The sequence below is a fragment of the Megalops cyprinoides genome, chromosome 2, assembly GCF_013368585.1.
Source record: "Megalops cyprinoides isolate fMegCyp1 chromosome 2, fMegCyp1.pri, whole genome shotgun sequence".
Classification (NCBI taxonomy): Eukaryota; Metazoa; Chordata; class Actinopteri; order Elopiformes; family Megalopidae; genus Megalops; species Megalops cyprinoides.
In genome coordinates, this window is record NC_050584.1 from 51,740,226 (window position 1) to 51,766,197 (window position 25,972).

General features: G+C 44.6%; 1 protein-coding gene across 1 annotated transcript in view; it reads left to right on the forward strand.

Moving 5' to 3' along the window:
* pik3r3b (phosphoinositide-3-kinase, regulatory subunit 3b (gamma)) overlaps positions 1 to 25,972 on the forward strand; it is a 125,797-nt gene that overhangs the window by 34,125 nt on the left and 65,700 nt on the right. The window contains exons 3-6 of the mRNA XM_036517456.1: positions 7,686 to 7,781; positions 8,072 to 8,149; positions 18,382 to 18,513; positions 24,173 to 24,374. Of these exons, the coding sequence (XP_036373349.1) occupies positions 7,686 to 7,781; positions 8,072 to 8,149; positions 18,382 to 18,513; positions 24,173 to 24,374 (508 nt within the window). The remainder of the gene's footprint in view (positions 1 to 7,685; positions 7,782 to 8,071; positions 8,150 to 18,381; positions 18,514 to 24,172; positions 24,375 to 25,972) is intronic.

Genomic DNA, 25,972 nt, shown 5'->3' on the forward strand with positions numbered 1-25,972 from the left:
GGGAGAGCAGAGAACACTTACGCAATAAAAGTTCCAAATGCACATCCAAAATCCAAATACTTTTTTTTTTCCTCTTTGAAGCGTTTGCATTTTTCATGTGTCACACATTCTGAGCGGTGGAGGGGCTGGAAGCGGGGCTGCACAAAAATAGTCATCTAGCAGGAGGTATGTGGGAAGTATACGTCCCAGGTGACAGATGCAGGGTAATATTTACCTTATATTTCAGGGAAAAGATCAGTTACTTATCTACTTATCACAATACATCCTTATCCGCTTTATTGGAAAGGATTTGATTTTTTTTTCAGGCGTGTTGTCTAAAAGGAATGAGTGTATTTTAAAACATAAAATTTCATTTGCAGTGAGCAAATCATTTCAGTGTCTCACAGAACAGCATCTCAACAGGCTTAATACAGGCAGGAGGGTGTTCTGTTATTATCCTATTATTGTTCTGTGTCCTAGTTGCATTTTTTTAGGCTGCTAATAAAATTATCCAATAAGTATTTGCCTAGTTCCTTTGTGATAAAAGAGCTGCATCTGTTAGCCAGTTAGTTGCTTCATGCTAACAATAACATCTGACAGCAGGGAAGGCTTTGGCGCTGCTCTCACTTTATGACCAGCGGGAGACGCTGTTGCATTTTCATTCTTTTTTTATTGTGCTTTGAATTGGCGTTTGTATGAGCAAGGTTGTTTATCTGTTTACTCTGGTTTGCATTTATTTTTTGACACAGTGCAGCACTTAGACAGTGACACTCTGTGGAAAACGCAGGCGTTAGTAACCCCTTTTTTTTTCTTTTGTCAGTAAGCTCGGATTGTATAGGGGCAGCTCAGGGAAAAGCACAGGGACGAGGCAGCTGCGGGCTCTCAGTGCAGGCAAGCGTCCGCTGTAAATCTGCCTCCCCCGACATGCCTCTGGAGGTCCCAGCGAGAAAGAAATGTTTATATATCTGAAGTGGCGTCTGCGCGCAGTTAAAAGGCCGTTCCCCTGGAACAATGGAGGCAGGCGTCCGCTGCGGTGCAGAGGACCTCTCTGGGAGGGGCACGGCTCCCCCGCTCTAATTGAAGAGGCATGTGCTCTGTGGCCGCCCGTCTCCTCCACCCCTTGCATCTGCCCCTGCCATTGGCTGGAGCGGAACATTCGAGCGGCGGCAGGCCGCGCGTTGCCAGGTGGCTGCTTTTTGGGAAGTCCCGCAGTTGACCTCCTCGTCAGGCAGCCATTGGCACCTGCTCTTTCCTTTTCCCTCCCGCTCGGGCTGCTCTCCCCTGGTGCTGGGCAGAGCGCTGCCTCTCCCTGCCTGGCCACTGTGGCCCGCGTGCGGAATGGCTGTGCCGTCCAGAGGTAATTCAGGCTTTTAAGAAAAAACTCCCCTGACCGGAGCGTATCGATGAGGTTCAGCCAGAGGCTTCGCTGTGAGAACGCACCCAAAAACAACCTGCAGTGTGGAGGCCAGCTGGCGCGGCCAGAGAGTTGTGCAGTGCCAGGATGTGCAGGAGCTTTCTCCACTCCAGGTTCCATGCACAGGCTAGCACGCATGCACACACACACACACAAACAAGCACAGCCACACAGGCACACAGGCACGCATGCACAGAGGCAAGCGCACACACTCACATGTACACGCAAGCACATGCAGGGAGACACACAAACACACAGGTACACACACACGCATACAAACATACGTGTGTGTACATACTCACACACACAAGTACACCCATGCAGGCACACACACACAAACACATATGAACATGCACACAGGCACATGCGCATGCATGCACGCACACAAGCACACACATATATGCACAGATGGGCACACACATGCAGTGCCACAGCACAGACTGTGCTCTACATGGGCCAATCACAGACCAAATCATGTCCATGGCACAATGCACACACTATTCCTTTGTGCTACATGCTCAGAGGGAGGATCCTTGCTAGTGCTATTTGTTCTCCCAAAACACCTTCCTGTTATTCTTAGTATTTTAGTCATAAGGTCAAGATTGGTTTACCTCATTGAAAAATGAAAGTTGTTTTGCAATACTGTGGCTTTGGTTTGTTGCTATTAATCATCTAAAAATGCATGCATAGTGTGCAACCCTCCCTTTGCCAGTGTTACGTTGTATTAATTTGTTACCACTCTTTATGGATGTCACTTATCGCCCTTGATAAGGAATGTTGCAGCTGTCTTTACATTTTTTAATTCTGCTGTAATTTCGATTTTTGAACTTTATAAGAATGTGCCACTCTATATTACTCTAATACATAATTTAAATATCAGCTTTCTGTTATACTCATTTCTCTGCATAACTGGTAACACGGCACTTACTGTGGCTATCCGTTTTTAAATATTTATGCCTTTACTTGACAATCACTTTTCTGTATGAAAATCCTCAGGCATATTAGCTTTGGAATTAAAATTGTTGGGCAAGAATCACTGAATTCAATTAGTTTCAGTGGCATATTCTCAAAAATGTGTAAATAAATTATTCAAGTCACATATTGACTTTTGGAGGGAAGGGGGGGGGGGGGGTGTCGGCAGGGGCTCACACCAGGTGAAATGTCCGCACTGTGAGGGGCGCCCCCAGTGTTTCAGACTGGGGGTGGGCTGTGCGGCCCTGCACAGTCATTCATCATGCTCATGCGCTCCATTGGACAGGGTCACAGGCTAAAGAGCATCCGCTGACGAGAAATACGAGTGGGGATGCAGCATGGGAAATGGAACTGGCTGAATGTGTCTCCGGCGCAGGTTGCAGGTCCAGTGCAGACTCGTGTTCAGCGCAGGCCGGTTCAGTGGCTGTGTTGAGCAGCGTTCAGCGGTAGTGTTGGTGTGGAGCAGGGTGGACTGTGAGCCTCTGGATGTCACATTCCCAGTGAATGGGGGGGTGCAGCGTTTGACCACCCGCCAACAATCCATCCCATCCAAACCTGACGTTTCTAGTCAGTAAAAGACATACTGGGTCATATTTGCTTCAAGCTGCATGCGTTTATGTGTGCGTCTGCGGCAGACCCCCCTGCCCTGGCGTAGGCAGGGCGGTTTCCGTTGTCAGTCCATTGACTTGATAGTTGACCCGGTGCTCTCTGTAGGGAGCCAGTATTCCCTGATGAGCGTCATGTGTAGGATGGAGCTGTTGGAGGCCGTCCGGAGGAGCTGAGGAGCTGCTGTCCCGCTGTGCTGGATTGGTGCTGATGTGAGGGACATTGCTGTCCCGAGGCATTCGCCCATGGAGGAGGTAGCCCCAGAGGCACGGCTCTGTTTGATGCTTCCCGTGTCACTCTCTCCCCCTACAGGAAATCTTGTGGGAATTCTGATCCAGGGAGGTTTCTGAATCACGGGGAGGGTATGAAAGAGGATGGGGGCTGGGGCAGCGGTGTGATCCGTGACCTGTGACCCCCGCAAAGTGCGCCCCCGTCGTGTCGGAGGCGCCCAAGCGTAGCCGGCGCATCTCTTTACCTGCCTTTAGACACGGGCGCTTCGAGGAGGCCCGGAGCGCCACGGCATCCATCACTCTGAATTAGCACATGCTGACGGCCTCCCGAGCCCGCCTTCTGTCTTTGTCCGCTCGGAGCGCGGGCGAGAGGCTTGCTTTCGTCCTCGCTCCGCCCGTGCCGCCGATTACGCTGTCAATGCCGGAAGCCAGGGCATCCCGTTCCATCTGGCGCGGTTTCATCTGGACTCCCAAGCCCTCAGACCTGGACAATCCGATCCTGCCTAGAGGTTGCCTTGTCAAAACACCAGCGAGCGTTTGAAAGTGACAGAGTGCTTGAGAACACAGGTAGTGAGATTTTTGGAGAAAATTATTAGGGAATGGTTCAGGCATTGCATTGGCAAACGTCAGCATAATTTTGGATTTTCCAAAATTAAAGATGTGTTCCTATCGCTTTTCTATGCTACAGTTTCAAACAATGAAAATTTCAGCTCTTCTTTTCAGCAGGGGAAGTGTATGGCAAACCTGCATTGTGCGCTCAGACTGAGGGCTCCCCCTAGTGAGATTCTAGAGTAAAGCATCACTCTTGAACTGCTTTATGTTTTGGTAATGTGGATATAGATTGCTGTTCAACAGTTTAACAATAAAAAGATAATCCAAAATAATATTTTATAACATTTTCATAGTAACTATGTAGAGATGTTGTTGCTAACATTAAAACAGTTGTATTATAAGGGCAACTAAATACATTAAATTTTTTCACATTTTAGTTTGTCCGCATTTACCTGTATTATGTTGTTGTAAATAACAGACATTGTATATCAAATATCCACATGCGCACACTCACACACACATACTATAGTCACAGACGAAAACTCGCACTTGCACAATGGACCAAATCCGGTGGAAATTAAAAGGGTTCAGGGCACACCTCATAAAGTCAAGGCCCTCTAGAGGCCTTGATCAATAAATCATTTCCAAAGAGGTGGTCTTAAAAATACGGCTTTGAATGTGTGCAAGTGTTTGTAATGCAAACCCTTCAAGTTTCCTCTTGATGGACCGATTCGCCCCCCCCCCCAGTAACTAAATGCCTTTCTGGTAAAATGCTGATCCTCTCAATAATACCCTGTCATTCCGGGCAGGAGGGCATTCCCTCGTTATAGCCCACACCGCTGCGAGGACCCGGGGAGGCCCGCGTGAAAGCCCGAGAAATTGGTTTCTGTCTTCTTAATAGAAAAGGGATAAAATCTCAGCGGCTGGAGCATTCCCTTCAAGCAGAGGGGGCACTGAAGCAGACAGCGCGCACCGCTGCATACGCTAACAATGCGAGCGCGGTATTTGAATGGGGTGTTTTATTTGCCGTAAGCGACCGGGTATTGGAGCACCCAGTGGATTGCAGTGGGACTGTGGCACTCCAAAGCTGGAACACCGCCCCCCCATGTCTTCTCCAGTTACTGTTTATTTTAGTGTGTTGAGGTTAGCCATAAGGGGTGCATTTGTGTATATTGCTGTAATTATCTGTCTACATATAGTATTATGTAGTATCATAAAAATATATAATGGTTTTTTCATGTTTCTGAAACATGAAAAAACGGAAACTGAAACTGAAAATGAAGATTTTTTTAATGCAAAAAAAAAAATCTGAAGTGAAGGCCTTATGTTTATAATTTATGGCTGTGCATTGTGCATCTTGAGTGAGGGTAATGATGCGCCAACTTCATAGATATCCCTCAGATGTGGGTGAGAGATTTAGCAGACTTCATTGTGTTGAGGCTCAGGAGCCGGTCATGTGACCCTCCCACTGCCTTCCTTCTCTCCCCCAGCAGCATCCCCGGCTTTGTTCTCCCTTTCCCTTAACCCTGGCTGATCAAGCGCCCCACAACGTGAGAAATTGCTTCTGTGATGGCTTGTGACAGTGACGCTAATTGGAGCACTGTACATAAAACGAGCAGTATCTTTTCCAATTGACACAGGAAATGCCTCCACCACCCCCCCCCCCCCCCCATACAAGGCACCCATGTCCCAACATGCAACGGTTCACCCTGTCACGCCACACGCCCTCCTCCTCAGAGGGGCATTCTGACACGGACTGACGGCTGCTCATCTCGGGGCCGTGGGAGTCTAGGCGGTTAATGCCGGTCGGTGGTGCCAGGGTGTTAATGTCATGCGGCCATGGGAAGGCAGCACACACCATCAGGGGGACAACAAAGGGAGCCGACAAATTAAAATTCGGCCTCCCTTTTCTCAGCTGTTTGCACATTCATAAGCCATCCGGGGCGGTGCGGAGGAGCAGACAGGATGTGGAGCAATTAAATGATGCGGCGTGCAGTTTGAATACCAATGTGCTTCCAGTGTACATGCAGACTCGGGTCTCTGAGTCTTTGTGTTACCTGCATCAAAGAACAGCTGCCATTTACAGTATAGGTGTAGCTGCACGCTGGTTCACAACATCAGGTTTTTTAATGTTTTTTTTTAAATGTCTGTCACACCGTGTCTGTGCATACATCTGTCACTGAAACAAGGAATTGTCATCCAGTTTTAAAAATGTTATGATTGCTTCCCAAATGCTACTAGCCCTCATTATAAATACAATGTAGGGTTGTATGACCCATTGTTTTTTGAAGTCAACCCAATCCACTGTCTCTGTATCCCAGTGAAGCAGATGAATGAATTCTGACTTGCACACTTATTGGAAAGGACATGCACACAAATGCCACTGTTAATAGTGCAGCATTTCCATTTGCACTGATATGTCTGTGTAAATACATTTGAGCTCTACTCAAAAACACATTCTGCACTCAAATAAGCATTATTAACTCTGAAATGTATGAAATATGGGATATATAAAAATATGCAATCAGTTATTGTTAGCTACACAGTCTGGACGGTCCAGTTGCCTATGGCAAACCATGATTCTCATTAGTCCTGTCACTGAAATGGACTTGCTAGAGTGCACACAGGAACAAGGGACATGCTGGATTCATGTCTGTTATGCATGTGTGGAAACATGACAATTGTGCTCTGAATTTCCTCCCAGGAGAACCAGCAATTATTCAATGGTAATTTCATGCAAATGGAAGGATTAGCTATGCAAATGGGATTCAATGAGCAGTTCTTTGCCCATTGTACGAATGTTGATATATTTGTAGTTTTATTTCCCCTCAAATTTAACCTTTTCCACCACAATTTATGACCAAATAACTAACACAGTTTGTGAAGGAAAAATAGACAAACCACTGCATGCCGTGAGTGATGGTTTCTGCTTGAATTGCTATCTTGGAAGGCACAAGAAGTGTCTAGCATGACCAAGCGGTGAACTCTCATCTGACATTTGCAAGGTCTTTGTCCTCATTTCTCCTGCTACTGTACTCTATAAGATGTATTCCATGAACTTTTGGCCCCGTGTCAAGGTTGGGCCAGAGCGTTTGAGAGTGTAATGGAAACGCTGCTTTAAAAAATGAGCAGAAAAGTGTGGGATGCAACAAAGATACAGCTGAGGGTGGGAAAAGGCCTTTGGGGAAAGACTTAGTGTCTGGTTCTGCAGTTTCCTGGGAGCGTGTGGGTGAATGCCCCCCTCTCCCTCCATTAGAGAAGCACGCTTTGCCGCATCACCCACAGCACCAGACCAGAGCAAGGGTGCTGGTACCCAGTTAAGCTGTATTGCAATAAATTCAGCTGGGGAATCATGGGAGAAAGAATTTTCACCACTGATCCTAGACATGTCTGCTTGTCTCCATCAGTGTGAGCCTCTCTTCTCGAGTTGCTGTTGTTGCATAATGCTTTTTATGTTTTTTATATAAATGTTGTCGTGTGTTAATCCTGAGCACATGTCCATTAATATGGCAAATATGGCAGATATAAATATAGCATATACAAATATGGCATACACCCCTGGTGCAAATGCCCCTGTGGCTTTGTATGTTGTCCACAGAATGGTTCCTGAGTACCATATGCTTGCAGTTATTAATAAAAGAATCAATAACAGAATTATGTAAGGTCAGTGAGCACAGATTCTTTCAGAGTCCCCCCAGACAAAAAGAGTGGCGTGGAGAGTCATGGCTCCTTCACATGCTGTGATGCAGATTTGGATTTTCACCACACACCAGGGCTGCAATCTGCTGTGTGTGTTTGCATGTTGGTGCGTGTGTGTGTGTGCGTGTGTGTGTGTGTGTTCGCATATGTGTGTGAGTGCAGGCAGTGAATCAGGGACGTTGGGTTGGTGTCAGTTGTGGGATCCCTAAAATGGGTGTTTTTTCCTTTGACAGGCTCCTCTGGGCAGGTGGATCTCCCTGATGCGCTGGGACTTCCGGACACAGCCCCTTTGGTGGTTCAGAGGCTCACCGAGGCACTGGAGAGACAAGGTGAGGCATAGTTCCTCCATCCTCTCGAGCTCTGGTGTACTGAATTGTGCTTGAATGCAGTGATGGCAATATAAAGAGTGCATGTGTAACAAAGTGGATCAGACATGGGTTACGGGACATTCAAAAATATGCTTTAAACAAAAGCCCTCCTGGAATCAAATGGTGATATTCCATTTCAGTGGTGTCACATTTTTTTATACCCTGGCTGCAGGAGACCGCATAGCCAGGATATGAATGAAAGGACCTTGCTTTGTGACCCTTGTGGCCTTTTTGTTCTCTCTGCTTCTCAGGTTTGGAGAGCGACTCCCTCTACAGGGTGTCCTCTGGCCTCTCAGGACCACCGGAGCTTCGACAGGCCCTGGACACAGGTGAGTGACACAACCTCCCACGCTGGCCCCCCAGTACACAGATTCACCCCTCATTGCGCCTGTACGTCTTTCTCAGAGACACCTGTTGACATCTGCCTTCTCTTTCATTTACATACCCTCTAAATGCTGTTGCTGTTGTAACGAGTGTGTCCACTCAGGATTTTTTTACAGAAAAAGTTCTAAAACACATTTACAAAGCCTAGTTTTATATATGTAAGATATAATGTTGAAATGACTCGAAATACAGTAAAAAAAGGTGTTAATGAGTAATGAGAAGGCCCTTAAGTTCTTAATGAAGTTCATGTATGCACCACAAGGGAGTGCTCTGGTTCAGCACTTTAATGAGACAGTATTTGGAGGTGAAGAGAGTTTGGATGCACTGGTCTATATATCACTCACGGCTCTCTTAAGTATTGTAGCGTGTCTTAAACTGCTCAGCTTGTTCTTAGGTTTGTTGACACTGAAAGTAAAACCAGTATTTTTTTATAGTACTGTGGTTGAGCTGCTCTGAGTCACATGCGTCGTCTGGATCACAGATACCGCTCCTGTTTTTGCAGCCAAATCTGCCGATGCATCCTCAACTCACCCTCCCTTTTCCGAACCTAGATTTAGGCAGGAGCTGTTCTAGAGGCCTGTTGACAGTAATGTAACGGTTCCATTCCACCAAGACCTGACAAGCCGGCCACAGAGACTCTTAAACAAGTGAATGACAGTCCCATTAGGAGAGGCAGTGGGGCAGATAGTCAGAGAGCCGTGACTGTGCTCCATGGCTCTCGCTGGGCCTGATTGTGCGCAGGCATGTATGTGTGTACTCACATAAATAAGCCTGCAAACCTGCAGCCTTTCAGACGTGTCGGTGTCAGTCTGCGAGAGAGGAGAGAGGTCCGTGCTGTGTGTTTTTAAACTGCTCGCAGTGGTCAGAGTGGAATGCACTTTGTTTCACAGAGGTTTTAGTAAAGCTGGGCAGAAACCATAGGCCGGAGCTGAACCTGAGTCATGCTCTTTTATTTTTCCGCTTTTTGCGTCAGGTCTGTGGTTCCTCTGGTTATATAACTCAGCTGTGCAAATGCGGGGGAAACACTCATACAGATATGCATCGGGCATAGCTGGCTGCCTCAGATGTATGGTGACACGCCAGCCACATGTTAAGACTGCATGCAAAGACACACCAAGTTACATTGCCGTGCAGACCCAGTGAAAGCGTGACGTCACCGAGCGATCCGGCCTCAGCCGTGCAGACAGCCTATTTGCGGATGACGTGCGTTGCTATAGAAACAGTTGAACATTTGGGGCGTGCAATTAGCGATTCTTTTTTTTTCCCCATTTCTCGTTCTTTGATGCGACCGTGCAAGTATGTAGCAGTATGCGTGTAATAACCGAGGAACATGTCTCTGGCAGGGAAGGGCTCTGGGAGAGGGGAAAGCGACGTGCCTGCGTCTGCTTCGCCGGGCATCGAGGCTGCGTTCCCGCGCTCGCCGCGTCGGCACTTCACGCGGCGCAACCGATTTGGCCCGCGTAATGGCGCCGCGCTCGCACGCTGCGCAGGGATGACTCAGGCGCTGAGTCAGAGGGACGGTGAGGGGGGCAGCTGTGCGCTGTGCGCAGTGGTCAGAGAGCTCAGTCACAGCGAGGCCACACCGTCTCACCGTCATCCCGTGGCTCCGTCCCTCTCTCTGTCCGTCCGCGCTCCTTTTTTTTTTTTCCTTTTTCTCTCTGACAACAGTGCTGCGTTAGCAAAAAAGAAAAACACAAATAAAAAAATGCTGCTCTCATCCTCGGTGAAAGATTGCTGTTGATTGGCTACAGGTGATGTCATCATGCATGCACCAGTCAATAACCTATTAGGGCTATACGTTTTATAGTCAGCTTGGGGAAAAGGCACATTTGCTGCCAAAGCTTTTTATATTGTTTTTTTCCATTTTATTACAGTAATTCAGCATGCCGTGTGATTAACAGACACAGGACGTTTGTCATGGAGTCAGTTTGCTTTCTGAGTCTTGCTGTAAATTCACAAGAGGAATGTGGAGTGCCTGGAAGTGCAAAGTCTTTGTTTGCCTATGGTATTTGCTCTGTACAGTAGTATTACCAGTTGTTCAGCTTGAAGTGTTTTTTGCCTGCATATCTATTTAATGTGTCCATTATATTGGCTGTCTGTATCCACACACATACACAGTGGCATGCAGCGGTCTGTGCTGTGAAATGTCTCTCCCCTGTGTTTAGTACCCAGGAATGCAGCAGTACAGGTTGTGTAATGAAAGAGCCACAGTATAATACATAGTTTAATACATGTGGACTAGTCCTAGTTATATGTGTGAGCTCCCCAGCCCTTTAGCCACTGGTTCACTGAAGTGCTGCAGCACCATGCCCGGTCCCTCCCCTGTCAGTAGCATGTTGCAGGCTGCTGTCATCTTATAATATGCTTGAACACCTGAACCTCCGAAAATACACACTCTTTCCGTATGCCGCACTTGTTCCTTTACTTCCAGCCCAAACCTTCCATTACATCCTTGACTTCCTCTCTGCTGCTGTGGCGTTGGGAAGCCCCCGCCCCTGTGCTGATGTCATCCCCCGGCAGAGGCACAGAGGAGGGCAGTGTGTCAGTCGTTCTGTTTCTCCTGATCTCTTCTCTGGAAGGTGGGAGAACTGTTCTAAAAGTGATCTATATGCAGAGCCACCTAATATCAGGAAGCCCCTTGTTTGTTTAGTGGGGCTGTTTTGCAGGATTCCTCCTGAGAGTCCCGCAGGCCTTTAATTCTGAACTCCAATCATCCCTGTAATGCTGTAGTAATGTCCCCCCCTGTATGCCCCCCCCTGCCCAGGCAGGAGCTGAGTGGGACGCTGGCAGAGATCCAGATGGGATGTGTGTGGTGTGGTGGTGAAAGTGGTGTGAAGCGGGCTCTCTCTCTCCCCTCCACTTCCCCACGGCTGTAATGTTGAGTGCTATAGCACATGGACAGTGAACACCCTGGCACCGAGCTGGACCTGCCTGCCCCACTGCAGCCCCCTCCCCTGACCCCCCAACCCTCCCCCGGCTCCACCCTCAGCAGAAGGGTTTACTCAGCACCTCAACACTTCGCTCCTCACAGTCATCACCCTTACCCCTGTCAAGTCACACCCTCCCCCTGCTCTGAGCAAACACCCGAGTGCCCAAGTGTATGAAAACCCACCCATAGTACTGGCGGTTACTATTTCTGCAAACCGCACAAAAATGTCACAAGATTCCCAAGAGCGGGCGGACCCTGATCTTTTTTTCGCCTTATTTTATTTTATTTTTTTCCTTTATCCTCTGTGTACAGTAATCTGTTGTCTTGGCAGAAGCGAATGAAGTCAGCTGCGCAGGATCCTGCCGCAGGGGTTAGGGAGTTCACCTGGGTGGAGCCAACGGCCCATATTACCCGCAGAGGGAGGGGCCCCGCGGTCACCCAAGAATGAAGGCTGTCAACGCGATGGCTATTTTCTCCCTTGTCTGAAAGGGCAGTGTTTTACTGGAACTCAGGAACATTGAGATCCAGCACTGACAGATACGCTCCCAGCTCTCTGAGAGCATGTAACCACATTCACGGCTACCTGATCTTAATGGCCGCGAGAAATAAGAAGGACGTGTGGTTAACTGCTGCTCGGGGCCTCTGAGCCACACGGCAATGCCACCTATAAACACTGCTGCTGCTGAGTCCATGTAGCTCTGAACCTGGAACGGTCTAACAAGCATCTGCCTTTTGCCCTTACCTAACTGTCCCTGAGTCCCAGAGCTCACCGCTATTGACAGTCTGCTGGAAGGTGCTTTTGAATGAAGAACAGCGGAAGACTTGCTCTCCTGTGTGATAGCTTGTGCTTGACTTATGAAGACCTTTGTAATGGCAGGCTGCACAGGGACTGCTGAAGCTGGGGTTCCAGTGGGATGCAGGGCTGGGGCTAAGGCTTGTGGGCTGGGGGAGGTTGAGCAGGGAAAAATCCTAAGAATGGGTGTTCATCTAGACTCCAGTGATATGGTAAGCACAGAGTAAATGCACTGAGCTCTCCTGGAGCCTGCCTGTCATAGTATGCTGCTGTCAGTGCTCAAAGGCAATCCATGTGGAGCCCTGGTGAAGAGTAAAATCTGTCAAATCCCCATGATCAGCAGCCATATACAATCAGTGTATCACCATTCTCCAAACAGACAAAAACTGTACATACACAGTACACAGCTAGACCACCCTCAAAGTCATTTTGGAAGGTGGTGCTGTTCGGAATAAAATTGCTGCAGATTTCTGGTTGAAGATGAGTCAGTCATAGCAGCTGTGTTGTGATGCCTTTGACCACTGTCTTATTGTCCTCTCCTTGACAACTGGGGCCTAACTCCATTCTTCACTTCCACCATTGATGAAAAACATTAAAGCAACTGTAGTCGTGAGTTACATTGCTATTTAGCTAGGTCTCCCTCACAGTGAAATGAGAGAAAACCATCCCAAAAACTTTCTCTACAAGCAGGAGAGAAAGTCAGTGGAATCCCATATGGAGTCCTAGGTTGACACTTTGAGGCCTTTTGATCTTCGTAGGCCACAGTGTAACGTGCACAACAGGAAGTGTTGCAAGAAACGATGTTAATGTGAACACAGTCCCACAGTGGCCAATAGATGAGATGTTACTGTACATGTATGTTTTACTGTTGGTTGGCAGGAAAGGGCACGACAGTCTGAATCGGCCACAGAACATAAGGCCTCGCTTACATGCGCTGTTCAAAGTTGTCTGTGGTGCTGCCTCAGAGTCTCACAGTTTTAAAGTGGTGTGATTTCTGCTTTCTTTGCACAAAACACGAAGTTGAACATCATTGCAGCCAGTGGCCACGTATGATAGTTTATTCCTCCCTACAGTGCAAAAAAATGCAGAGCTTGTGTTCAAGCTCTCTTCAAAGCACACAGCTGTTGCTGCTCTCACACATGATGTAGTTTGTCCAATGGAGGGTCTAATGGAAGTTATATGTTGTGACCACAGCCATAATGTTGTAGTTATCCCCTTTACTGCATATCCTGTGTTGTCTGTAGAAGAAAAATGATGTGAGTTGTTTTTCATTAAAAAAACAAACAACAGTTCTGTTAATTCACGATCATGTAGCTCTGGCAGCATGTGATAAAACAAAGTAGAAACACACTGGTGACATGTAAGTGTGGTAAGTGATTCATCCATGAAGTGATGTGTAAAGAAGAGAAGGGTTTATCAAAAGTGAATCCATTCAATAGCATGAAGAATGGGGAATTGTGTCTTGATTCAATTAAAGTAACATCATTACACAGATCAGTACGAAAGTGTTCCACTGTCTTCTTATGGCCACTTTCCCTGGGCTGTTTTGTTGAAACCAAGCCATTTCTTCATTACGAATGGATTAAATTAAATACTTTTCTCAGAATCCATTTGATTACATAGAGTATTTTGTTTTCATCAAAACTATGTCTTCTATTCCCCAGTGAATTAAAGACTTAAGTTACTAAAGCTATGATAAAAAAACTGAAAATCAGATGATCTCATGACTGTTATAGAGTAATAAAATCCTTATTGGCAGGTCCCTATGTGACCCATGCATTGCGCAACACCATAGAATGAATGTTATGGTCTCCAGGCTCTAGGTATTAGATTTATAATGTTCTGTACTTGAATTTGTACTTCTACAACACCTCAAGCTATGGCTCATATGGGTGTTTGTCTATTTCAATTTAAAATGTATTGGGATTACTGGAATTTGTTTTTCTGTAATATATATTACCACATAGCTGTTTGCTTATGTTTCACAGCTTATTGCTAGAAATTGGTAAGTACATGTTGCTTTCCCCTGGGTTATTTGATGACTTAACATTACTTAACATAGCGTAGAGGTACATAGTTTAGTTTTAAGTTCTAACATAATATTTGATTGATGTTGTGAGAATGTGTAGCTTCCACCGAGGAATAAAAAAAGACGTGATTGTGTTGAAATGGAAGAATTTACCACATATTTCACAAGTCCATTTCCAATTCTCCAGTTCTGTTTCTGGATTGTGCGGTGGCTTCAGTTCCAAAAGAGCAGAAATGAGACCACAAAAATCAAAGGGCAGGAATGCTGGTTAGTGGTAGAGCACTGTACTGAAACCGGGATTGGCTTTGGCTGATACACTGCTGAGAGGGACACAATGGCACAAAGTGCTCAAATTTACACAGGCAAAACCCAATGTAGACAGAAGTTTGGCTGTGCACATATATTGACTAAGATAATAGATTAAATATGTATATGCTAAATATGTGCCTTAAATGTCATTGTCGTAAGCAGGGGATTTTGCCGTTTGAAACGCTTATTCAGTCAATGATGTCAGTCGTGTTCTGTGAAATTTGTATTTGCATTTATTAAATTCACATTTACAGTGACATGTATTATTTTTAAATTTGTTCTTTGGGACACATCTTCTGTTTCAAAAATATCATTACTGCATTCTGCAAGGATTTTTTTCCTTTCTTGTTGTTTGTTCTGTTGTAGACCGGAAGGCATGATTCAATATGGATTTCTTGTAGGCATTAGTTTTTTTTTTTTTTTTTTTTAAGATACATCTCTTTTTCAACACCCTTCTAACTGTGATGTCTCCCTGTTGTCCTCCATTGTTCTGCCTGGACGTTCTACTCTTAACAAAGCACATTCTCAGAAGTGATGCCGGAAAATGTTCGCTTTAAGCCTGGAAAGGAAAAAAAAAAACAAAATGTAAAATCTAGGAGGTGTGTTATGGGAGTCTGATTCCCCCTTGTGTAAACAAAGCAAGATTAATGATCTCTGAGTGGAGTGTGAACGCAGATGGTAGACTACCATTAGACCAGTGAGAAAGGCCAGGGTTCGGTTTTAGGCTCTCACGCTAGACGATTACTCATTTTCGGTGCGGCCTGATTTATCTCTGTGTCTTTATCGTCTGTCTTTAGCTGGGACCTCTGCCATTAGGGCTGCAGTTGGCACTTGAGCCTAAAGCTGCAAAGCCTGCCAGGCCTGACTGAGGAGCAGGGGCTCCATGGAGAGCCCAACTAGACATGGCAGTCCGGAACAGCACTCTGCAAGGGGGCAGCTGAGATCTAACGCATTCCCACTGTCACCGCAGCACCGACCCCGTTCACGCAGCTGCATCCTTTCACTTAACATTCCAGCAATCTGCCGGGATTACCATTCCGGAAAACACGGACAAGACACTCGCGCAGCGGAAAAAGTCTCCTTTAACAGACAGCGTGTTATAAGGATATGCAAGGGTAGAGTTTTCCTCACTACAGACACTTCTGAGATTGATTGAGATTGAATCTGGAGCTGGAATTTGTAGGCTGTGGCGTTGTGTGGGAGATATACTGCGGTCATCAATGGTAGCCTCAAGCAACATCAAATAGCAAATTCCAGTAATCTTTGCTGGTTAGTTAATTGAGGTAGGTGCTCCTTTTATAGTGAGCTCTCATGGAATCTAGCCTTAGCTTTAAAATTGATTAAGTATTTGGAATGACACAAATACCTCCTTATCAGCTCTGGCGTTCTCTACACATGACGCGCAAACCTTATGCTGCATGAGAAAAACCATTGGGCAGCACTCTTAAAACACATCCTCTGGACCCTGACAAAAGGTGAATCCATGAGAGATGTGTCCAGCTAATCTCAGCTGTGTTTTAAATGGCTGGATTACCATGTAGATAAATAGATAAACTAAGGAAGGATCAATAGTGTGGGCAGACAGATTGCCACAGAATTTGACAGGGATTTACACTGACAGCTTTGTAAATGGATGAATTGAAAGCCCTGGGAGGGGCCAGTCTGGCTTGATTGATGAGCTGGAAGACTGTGAGAAAAGAGGAGAGACTCTGAAAGACAAGCATCGATAAACAGCCCTAGAGAAACTCTGGTGAGGTATGGATTGAGCAGGCAAGGGAGGGAGATTGATTACTGAATAGCAAGAAATAAAAGGTAGCAGCTGGGCATCCGTTTGAAGGCCAGCCAGAAAAATAAAAATATATAGATAGATCGGATGGACAGCTGGACCAAGAAATTGGATGCATTGAAACAGCTGATCAATACTGCGGGTTGTTTCTTGCATGACCATGCAGGTGTGAAGAGAGAGCCGTATGCATCAAAATCACTAATGCATGCAAAGAGGTAGGTAGGTATGAACAGAGGGACAAAGGAGCCATTAGTACAATAAGGTGAATGAGAGCGTGAGGTAGGGAGTAGCAGCTATTGTTGTTGCTGATCCACAGAGAGGCAGCCATAGATGATAGAGCCCTGATCTGAAAGCTAGCTGTAGTATAATGACAGTGTCCCTGATACGCCCAAGTGTCCCTGTGTTTCTCTTATGCATGGTCAGATGGGTCCGGCCACAGTCACTGTCCAACAATCACACTTGACCCCTGGAGATGGTCAATGAAGATCTGATTGTTCTCTGATTGGCTGCTCTGACGTCAGGGCCCTTGAGCTAGCCAGGCTCCCACTACTCCTTAGGGGAGATTAAACAGCTGTTGGTCATTTGGGATGCCATTTTCAATAAAATTTGACACAAGGTCCCACCAATGGACTACAGAGGCTCTGACTCCGAATGAGAATTGATCTGAGAATTCATTTATTTTTCACAATCTCCACAAGAATCCTATAATGACTTTGACTGAGGTTCGCACCCTATGGTCTCTGCTCTGTCCCTCTGAGCCCATTCATTATGCTTCTTAAACAACACAGTGCAAATGCTGCCCTTAGTGTTTACTGAGATCGCCAATCAGAAATGGTGTGCGCACTGCAACAAGTAAATGCCACACAACGTCACATGTATGTACCCATCCAAATATCCATTACGGCACAGCTAAGTGGCCAGGCAAAACCAAAACCGAAAACTGAAATTTAAATTAAATAAAATAAATTAAATAAACTGAATTTATTTGATGATTTTTAGATTAAAAAAAAAAAAAACCTCAAGGAAAAATCGTTGGTTTCGTAAGATCTATACATACTGTCATGATGAAGAAAACATTCATATATGTATGTACATACACACACACACACACACGTACATATAAATATATATATATATATATATATATGTATATATATACATATATATATATATGTATACACACACACACACACCATATGTAATTTGCCCTCCTTCAGGACAGCATGCCGTATTATTACTACAGGTGCCACTCAGACCCACAGCTGGGTTTCTGGCTCCTCTGCTGTCTCTGTGTGGGCAGTTCCAGCCTGGTCCGTTATGGTTTTGGCCCACCTAATCTGTGGGAGAAAGCCCATTTGACCACCCATTTTATAGCAGTGGCAGAGGCAGTCACCCTGGCTGGAGAGTAATTGTATTGGAAAGGGAGAAGGTCGTCACGGGAACTTAATGAGCTTTTGATTTCAGAGGCACTTGATGACTGGAAAGTTTATTAGACAAGTAATCAGGGGTGAATCAATGCTATTAACAACATTTCACAGAGGTCTGACGGTTGCAGAAAGAGAAAGAGGAGGAGGAGGATGAGGAGGAGGAAGAAGAATAGTGGGAGCAGGGGAAGGAAGGAGTACATCAGACATTACTCATGCGGGTCACGGTGTCGTCCTCTCTCCTCTCATGTGGCAGAACAGAACTGTAACTCTGATTGCTCCACTCCCTATCTGTCAGCTGCCAGCCATGGCCCTGTCTGTTGTGTCTATAAATTAAAGCTTTGGGCACAAGCTTGCTGTATAGCACATGTGGGAAGTCCTTTATCAACCTTTATCAACCGACTAAAGATAATTTGTCTTTTCCCTTGAGCTGGCTGACCCTGAATTTTGAATGGCTTCTATTCATTTTAACAGTAAAATGAAATGTACTAAATGTAATCAAATACTTGGCTCTTGAGAATTTTTTTTTCCCCATAATAAAGCAGTGTTACTGTGTGTAAAGCTGAGACCAACATTTTATCACCTTTATTTATTACAGATGATTCTATTCATTTTGTATGGTTAAAGTCATGTCTGATTATTTTCTACTATGATTTTGAGTATTTAAAAATGATACCAAACTGACTTGAAACCAGATCTTATGTAGAATTCATCTCTTCTTTTATCTTACATGTGTGTTTACCTCTATTTTATTGTGTGTTCTGGACTGGAGAGAAATTGTGTATTGAGAGACTGCTAGAGTATAGTATATTGAAGAGTATGAGAACTCGTCTGCTAGGCAGCTAAGGGAACGGGCTGTGCTTTGCTGGATGCCAGTGCTGATTTAACTGGCTGTGTTCTTTGGCAGACCCATCCTCAGTGGACCTGGACCAGTACGAGGTGGCCGTGTTGGCGGACACCCTGAGAGGCTACCTGCAGGACCTACCCTCTCCCATCATCCCAGCAGCCATCTATAGTGAGCTGGTCTACACAGCCCAAGGTAGGCCCCTGGAAAAGAGAAAAGAAGAATTGGGGTGAAAGGCTGCAGTTGGCTCAATTTAGTGACTCCACCATGGTAACCATTGGAGCAGTGGAGTTCTTATGATGAGGTCATGAGTGCAGGTGGTACAGACTGGTTGTCTTTTAATGAACAAACATTTCCAGCATTAATCACTATTTAGGCACATATTGTATTGGTACTGTCTATAATTCATTTTGTTTTGGCGATGATGAAGAATGTATTCTATGACTCAATCAAAGCACATTTAGTTTGCCACAGAGATGTATTTTTGTATAACATCTGTGTTAATTTTGTGAGCTTCCTTTTTGTTTTACTTTCTTTTAGGGTGACTAACAGCAGGGAGAACTATAGATAATACTACTAAAGGAAACTCATTAATCTTCTGCCTTCTACTGAATATGTTTATACATAAAGATGCTGCTGCCAGATGTATTACTGAGAAAACTTCAAGTGATTTTCTTTAACAACGCCTTTGGCATTGATCTAACAGCTATTGCATTCTATTTGTTCTGTAATGAGTGTCTTTGATTGTTGCCCCAGTAATATACACATACCAATAGAAAACCATTGCAGTTTTGTAGTAAAACTCCCGAGTTTTCTTTAAACCGCACCGTTGGCTGCTTCCCACAACTCCAGCTTGACTTTCTTTTGCTTCACCTTAGCGTCAAGGTTTTTATAACCCTTTTATATTTCGCAGCAATAAAGCAGTACTTTGCCTCAGGTTCCTTGGCTGCGTCCAATTTAATGCAGTGCCTCAAATCTCAGCTCGCTGATGTCTCTGGTGTGACATCTCTGTCCTTTTTAAGAGCAGTTGATATATTTTTCATAACCACAGGAACATGTGGCGCCCACTAAGTTGTCAGCAATCTCCGGAGCGTGAAGTTGGGAGAGGGGTGATGACACACCTCTGGGCAAGTTCACACCAACTCTGCCCCCCACTGACCCTTGTCCCAAACCTCCTCAGAACCATTGACTGAACCAATCTCTACCCGATCTCTTTATACTTACATGCTATATTCCTGTCTGTATGCTAGATGTATATGCCATCTGACACTTTATGAAAACTGGCTATGTGGTTTTTTTTTCCGATAACAGTGCTCCCTATTTCAGCTGGTTTATGAGCAGCGCTATGTTTGTGGAGCTGGCCAGACAAACATGGAGGCCATGGCACACGGGTTGAGTCTGGGACTGATATGCATAATCCTTTGAGTTTTATCCTGCTGGTAAAGGCCAATGAGCTTTTCCTAACCGTGATCTGCATAGACAGTGTTGGAAGTGCAGTAAGTCCTGAGTGCTGAACACTTAAATGTGTGTGTGTGTGTGTGTGTGTGTGTGTGCGTGTGTGTGTGTGTGTGTGTGTGTGTGTGTGTGTTCAAAAGGGCACTAAGTCATTTACTCTTGATGGGTTTTAGTTTTTACTAAGCAGCCTTTGTCATTTGCTGAGTGGCCTTCCCCTGATTCCGTGAAGCCTTAAATCTGATTTCTGTATTCCTTCTGATTTTCTGTAGCTCCTTACTTCAAAGAAGAAATCATCTAATTTCTTCATTTGCTTGAGCCGTACAATATAATCCAGGATCCTCTCCTATCCTATTATTGTTGAGGCTGTCACACCTGCTGGTCTTGCTAAACCCATTTATATAGATGCCTGCCTCTGAAAAATCACTGCACTGTATACGTCAAGTCCCATTAAGACGCGTCTTAGGAAAGGTAGTTTGCATATATCCAGTCCTCTGTTGAATCTAAATCTGCCAAATGGTGTTATCCCGTGTGATCTCTGGAAAGGGCTGAGTTAAGGTGTCCATATGGCTGGTAGCCGCTGACGTGCAGGGCTTTCCAGGAAGGCTCTGGGTCCACAGGCCAACCCGCGTCAGCTCCTGAGGGGACAGCTGCGTTGGCCAAGTTCCCAGCCCTGCCCTATTGAACAGGGGTCAGGATTTATCAATATTGGCCGCCGTGAGCCCAGACTGGGGGTGGGGGCAGCCTTTGCGGCCCTGGTCAGTGGGAGCAAGACGAAGGTCAATGTGCTGACCCCCATCAGACCAGCAGATTGTCAACCATCCATCAATCGGCAGACCTGTCCCAGGCTGCTCGTGACCCCCGACCCCAGGACACTTATCTTATATAAGCATCCCAATAAAATACTGCCTTGCCTTAATGGCTTGAGTCATGGTTGTAATTCATTAAGGAAGTACAAACGACGGGGGCACATGTGAGACCCCAGCATCTACAGTCCCTGGGTGCTGCCATATATACGCTAAAAGTGTTGTCACAGCAAGATTTAGAGGGAAGCTGTGGGTGTTGATTAGATTGCCTGTTTTATCTCACTGTCACCCCTTACATGCTAAATTACTCTCTGCTGCAACATAGATCATGATATTTTAAAATCAGCCATCTTAAAGGAGATATCTGGACAAGATCTACAATATGTGTTGCATTATGTGTCAGATGCAAGTATTCATGATAGGAAGAACTGATTTGGATGTGGTTCAGACTCCAGAGTTCCCCTTCCTGTTGCTGAGTACCTACTTGGTGAAAAATGTGCACATTTTGCTCCAACAGTTTGTTGTTTGCCCATGGCAAGGTTTCTGATCACAAACAAACACAAAGCATGGATATTTTTTTTATATTTATGTATTTATATATATTTTTATATATATTTTTTATAGTCCATATTCTATGTTATTAAATTCACTACCTAGGAAAGTATCATATCTCTGATATTTCAACTTTATGTCACTAAAAAAATAAGTACAAGTTTATGTTTGACCTTCTGGGGGTTGAACACTGTTTATAAATGACCATTTCAGTCAATATGCAAATTGACCATAAACACAGGAATGATTAAAAAAAAAAACCCTGCTTGTGACCCTCTTCTCCATCTGGAGAGACCAGTACACCCAGTGCATGATCCCCTGGACTCAACCTAATTTGCTCGCCCTAACCCTTAATCATTTGGAATAGACCACGCTGTGGAAAACATCATTTGTAAACACTGAAACTGGCCAGACCTACTGAATCACCTCTGTTTTCTAAACCCTTCAAGTCTAAGTGTCTTGGATTTTTGTGTCCATGCTATTTTATGTGGAAGTGACAGAAGCATACCAAGTGAAACAGTGCACTGCACAGCTCTGGCATTCCCAGTCTGATTGTAGCATCCTTATTTTTTGCATTATAATTGCCACCCATCAATGTGAGGTTAGATAGCTATTTCCTGATACCCACTGAATTTTTGGTGAGATGCACAAGTGCACTGGTAGTCATGAAGAATTACACACTGCATATCGAAATACATACACAAACAGAGCAATACTTTTTGACCTGACGTACACACTTATTTTCAGGCATTTCTTACTGCTGGCGTTGGCATAAAATCCTGGAGACATAGAATAGTAGGGCAGTGCCACTTTTCACTGTACTGACAGTGTGATGATATAGTTTTAAAAAGAAGAGATTGAAGTTACCAGTTGGTCATAGTCGCACAGAATCATTCCCACAAATCTTCTGGGCACTGTTTCAATCAAGGCACCTTAGTGGAACCCTGAGGTGTTGCTGGGAGCTCTGGATTTCTGTAAACACCATATGGGAGGTGTTTCTGTAGGCATGGATCCAGACCTTGCCTGACAGTATGTCAAAAAGGTGTGAAGCAGTCATGAAGCTAAAGAGAAATCGACACAATATTACATTAGCTTAGCAGATGCTCTTTTACATGCTGACATACATAGCTCACAATTTTTACATGTTTTACTTTTATATAGCTGGATATTTATTTGGGTTTGGGTAATGTACCTTGCCATAGGGCATAACAGCAGTGGCGCACCAGGGAATAGACCCAGGACCCTTGCTTTTGCAAGTCCTGCTCCGTAGCACTACGGTGTCATAATAATGTGTCCCATGATCAAGCAGTTGCTGTATCTTTCAGATGAGTTATTTGTTTGGTCTGATGGTATACTTGATGGTGTATTTTTGTGTGCAATTCCTGATGCAGTTGCTTCCTGAACTCTTTCCTAATGTAAACTACCTTCATTAGCCACACTTTTTTCACTAGCTTCAGATTTTTTAAAAATCCTGTCATGGATCTGGTTGCTCTGGCTACTTAATAATATGCAATAGACCTGGTTTGTTTTTTAGAACTTTTTTTTTCAGTTGTAAATATTTAGTTTATTTATAAAGTAGTCACATTTGTAGTAACTAAAATTCATGTTTGATAAAGATGAAGTCAGGCGTTCAGAAAAGGACATTGCTAGAGCGAAGAAGCGTTTTTTTTGTATGTTGTTTGTGTGTGCCAGCATACCATAAAGTGATGTAAAAGTGCAGCACAGTATTTCCATGAGATGACTTCCTTGTTCTGTTGCAAGTTGAATACCCGCCTCTAATAGGGGGTGTGGCACTGAAGCTTACAGCACATCAGAGCCAGCTGTCAATCATGAGTAAATGTATCTGGTACAGAATGTACAATGCACTTTATATATTTAATCTGGTGCTTCTCCTTTAAGAGAAGCCGTGAGCACGGATGCTTTAGTTTTTTCTTTTTTTTTTTTTTTAAAGGAATTACCGTTGTGGGAAGGCCCAGCTGAAAGAGCTCAGTACCAACCATATGTTGGTGCCTATAGAAATAAGGCATTATCTCCACTGTGCAGGGAGACAATGGGTTTGAAAGCAGTCGCAGGCTGGTCCCTGCTGTGCTGCTTTCCTAAGTGGAGGCGAAATTATGGTCCTCCATTACAGCAGGCAGTATAGTGGAGCAGCCACCAGGCCAGCCCTGGGAAATTGATGAGACATAATGAACACTCCAAAAGCAGCAATGGGAACATTTTCTTTGAGTTCAGATGTGAGCCTTTGATTTTATGACACTGTTTGACAGGGAAAAGGCATTCCATGAGGCTCTGTTACTGCAGTGTGCTCTGAGACATTTATGATCAGATCGCTTTGAATGAGGAAGCATTAATTAGGGTCATGAGTTATTTGACACACTGAAAGAGCAGCATTTATTTAAACCACAACTGAAGGGAAAAAAAAATAAAGTGATTATCAATTTCAGAATGACATTCGAATATTTGAAAAAGCATGCACGTCCATACACGCAGAATGAAGCATAATATATCATGGCCTGAAAAGCAGAAAAAATAGACTTCTTGAATGCTGCTTTGTCTGGGTTTGATCCTAGGGATAAGCCATACGATGTAGAGGTGGCTCTGCATTACAGTGACATGGCGTCCTGGGTGCTCATGACCCCCTTTTGGCCCCTAGGGGGCATGGTCTTTTTCTGAGGTGTTCCACATTGGACATGCCTCTCCATCAGCCTGCTCAGAGAGGGAGAGAATGGGTGGAAGAGCCAAAATAAACCACCAGGAAGACCATTAGTACCCCTCATGCTCCAACACTGGCTTAAGAAAGTGAAAAAAAAAGACACGTGCAAAAGTGTTCTGGTAAATATAATTCTTCTGTGTGTTTATGACGCATCACCAGGACACGAGGTAGGAGCTCCCCAGCTGCTCATTAATAGGAGGGGACTGGAAAGTACTTTGGAAAATCACAGACATTCAGTCATTCAGTGTTCCTCATTGTGACTTCTCAGTCACCACAGTCATCTCTTTTTTTAAAAAAAAAAAGGGCTGCAATTTTTTTTTTTTCATTTCAGAGACACAAAGCATCGAGGAGTGTGGGCAACAGCTGAAGAGAATTCTGGAGTCCCCCAGCATCCCCCAGCCTAACCACCAGCTTCTGCTGCACCTGACCAGATACCTGTGCAGAGTGGCTCAGGCTGGGACACAGAGCCAGGCGAGCCCCAGGCAGCTAGGCCAGGCCTTCAGTGAAGCGTTCTTTAAACACTCCCTCTCCAGGTACAAGGCAGCTGTTCTTCTTTAAAACAGTAAAAGAGTGGGAATCGCCTGGCATGACAACGTTCTGTTTTTTTTTTGAGCTCACAAATATCAAAGACTTGAAAACATTCTCGGAGATGTTATCTTTTGTGTATGAATTAATAACAATGCTGTGACTATTCAAAATATGAACAGGAAATAAATTTTTGCCTTTGATACCTTATGCCAAAAAGATGTGTTTTGGATGATCATATGATTGCTAGAGTATATCCCAGTTGCCACATCAGTTTGATCTGTAGTAGTCCTAGCTATGAAACCTACTGAGATAGAGCGTAACCAGTGTGCAATTGCTGTTCACCCAGAATTATGCCAGTAGAGATCCAGAGATAGGGATTAGCTACTCATGAAACTCATGTGAGTAAATACCTCAATATTTTGCTAAAATGGAAAATAGAGCAATAATCCTGTAGAGCACTTTTTTCTATTACACTGGAAAAAAATAGCTTCACATTTAAAGACAGCAATTTAACTCTGAAAAAGAGGCACAGTTTGCTAAAAAACCTGCTTTCCTGTTCTATTTGCTCAGAAGTTTGAAAATTCACGGCAGTGATCCTGAACTGATAATATTTACCAATGGACTCTGACATAGCCCTGAATTGTTGTTTTGAAGTTCTGAAAAATGAACATGCTATTATACACCAGCATATACTCTACAACGCACCATGGGCTCTGTAAATATGACCCTTTGGTTTTTGTCTTCATGCCAACAGCCATTAAAACAGATGTATAAATGCATGTTTATCTGACCTCCTTTCTGTAAACCGCCATGAATAGAGCACTTGAACGTTGAAGAAAAACATTAGGACTAGACCAACAAGGCTCCCAACCACCACCTCAATGTGAGACAGGAAACAGAAATTCTAAAGAAGAAAAAAAAAAACACTGCTGGTGAGATGCAGTGCATGGAATAAACCGTCGTATTTTGGGAGGGCTGTATGGCAGGGTGTAGCACAAGGCAGTCTTTTCTCTGAAAAGGCAACATATTGACAGGTCACGCACATACTGTGTGTTTCCTTCTTCTTTCCACTGCTGTTTTTGTTGGCAAACGATAACTCCTTCCTTCTGCCACATTAAAAGGCACTTACGGTGTTTCTGTGAACAAAAAATGGAACCCAGGGTAGGTGTTTGGGGGCATAAGCATTTACAAGTCTTTTTTACGCCTCATTGGGTTAGAGGGTGCTTGGCATTCAGACTAAATACCTTAACTTGGCTTTGATTTCAAATACTGCTTCTTTTCTTTCCAAGGAAATGTTGAATTGAATAGTAAATGATAATTGCAAGGTAAGCCTCTGATAATCTTTCAGGGACCAGACCTTAATACCGTGACAGCACGGGGTTTTCCTGAGCTTTGGGAATTGCACGCTGTCCTTCAGTGTAGGGTGAACTTACTGATGAAATAAGCAGAGTCCAAGCGAATGCTTTGTGCCTCACACAAGCATTTGTTTAGTCAGCAGATTCACTTGAGTCACACAATCATCACAGGACAAGAATTGCAGAAAATGAATTAGTAAATAAGCACTTTTGCCAAAGCAAAATTAAATAGAGATGTAAATGGAAAA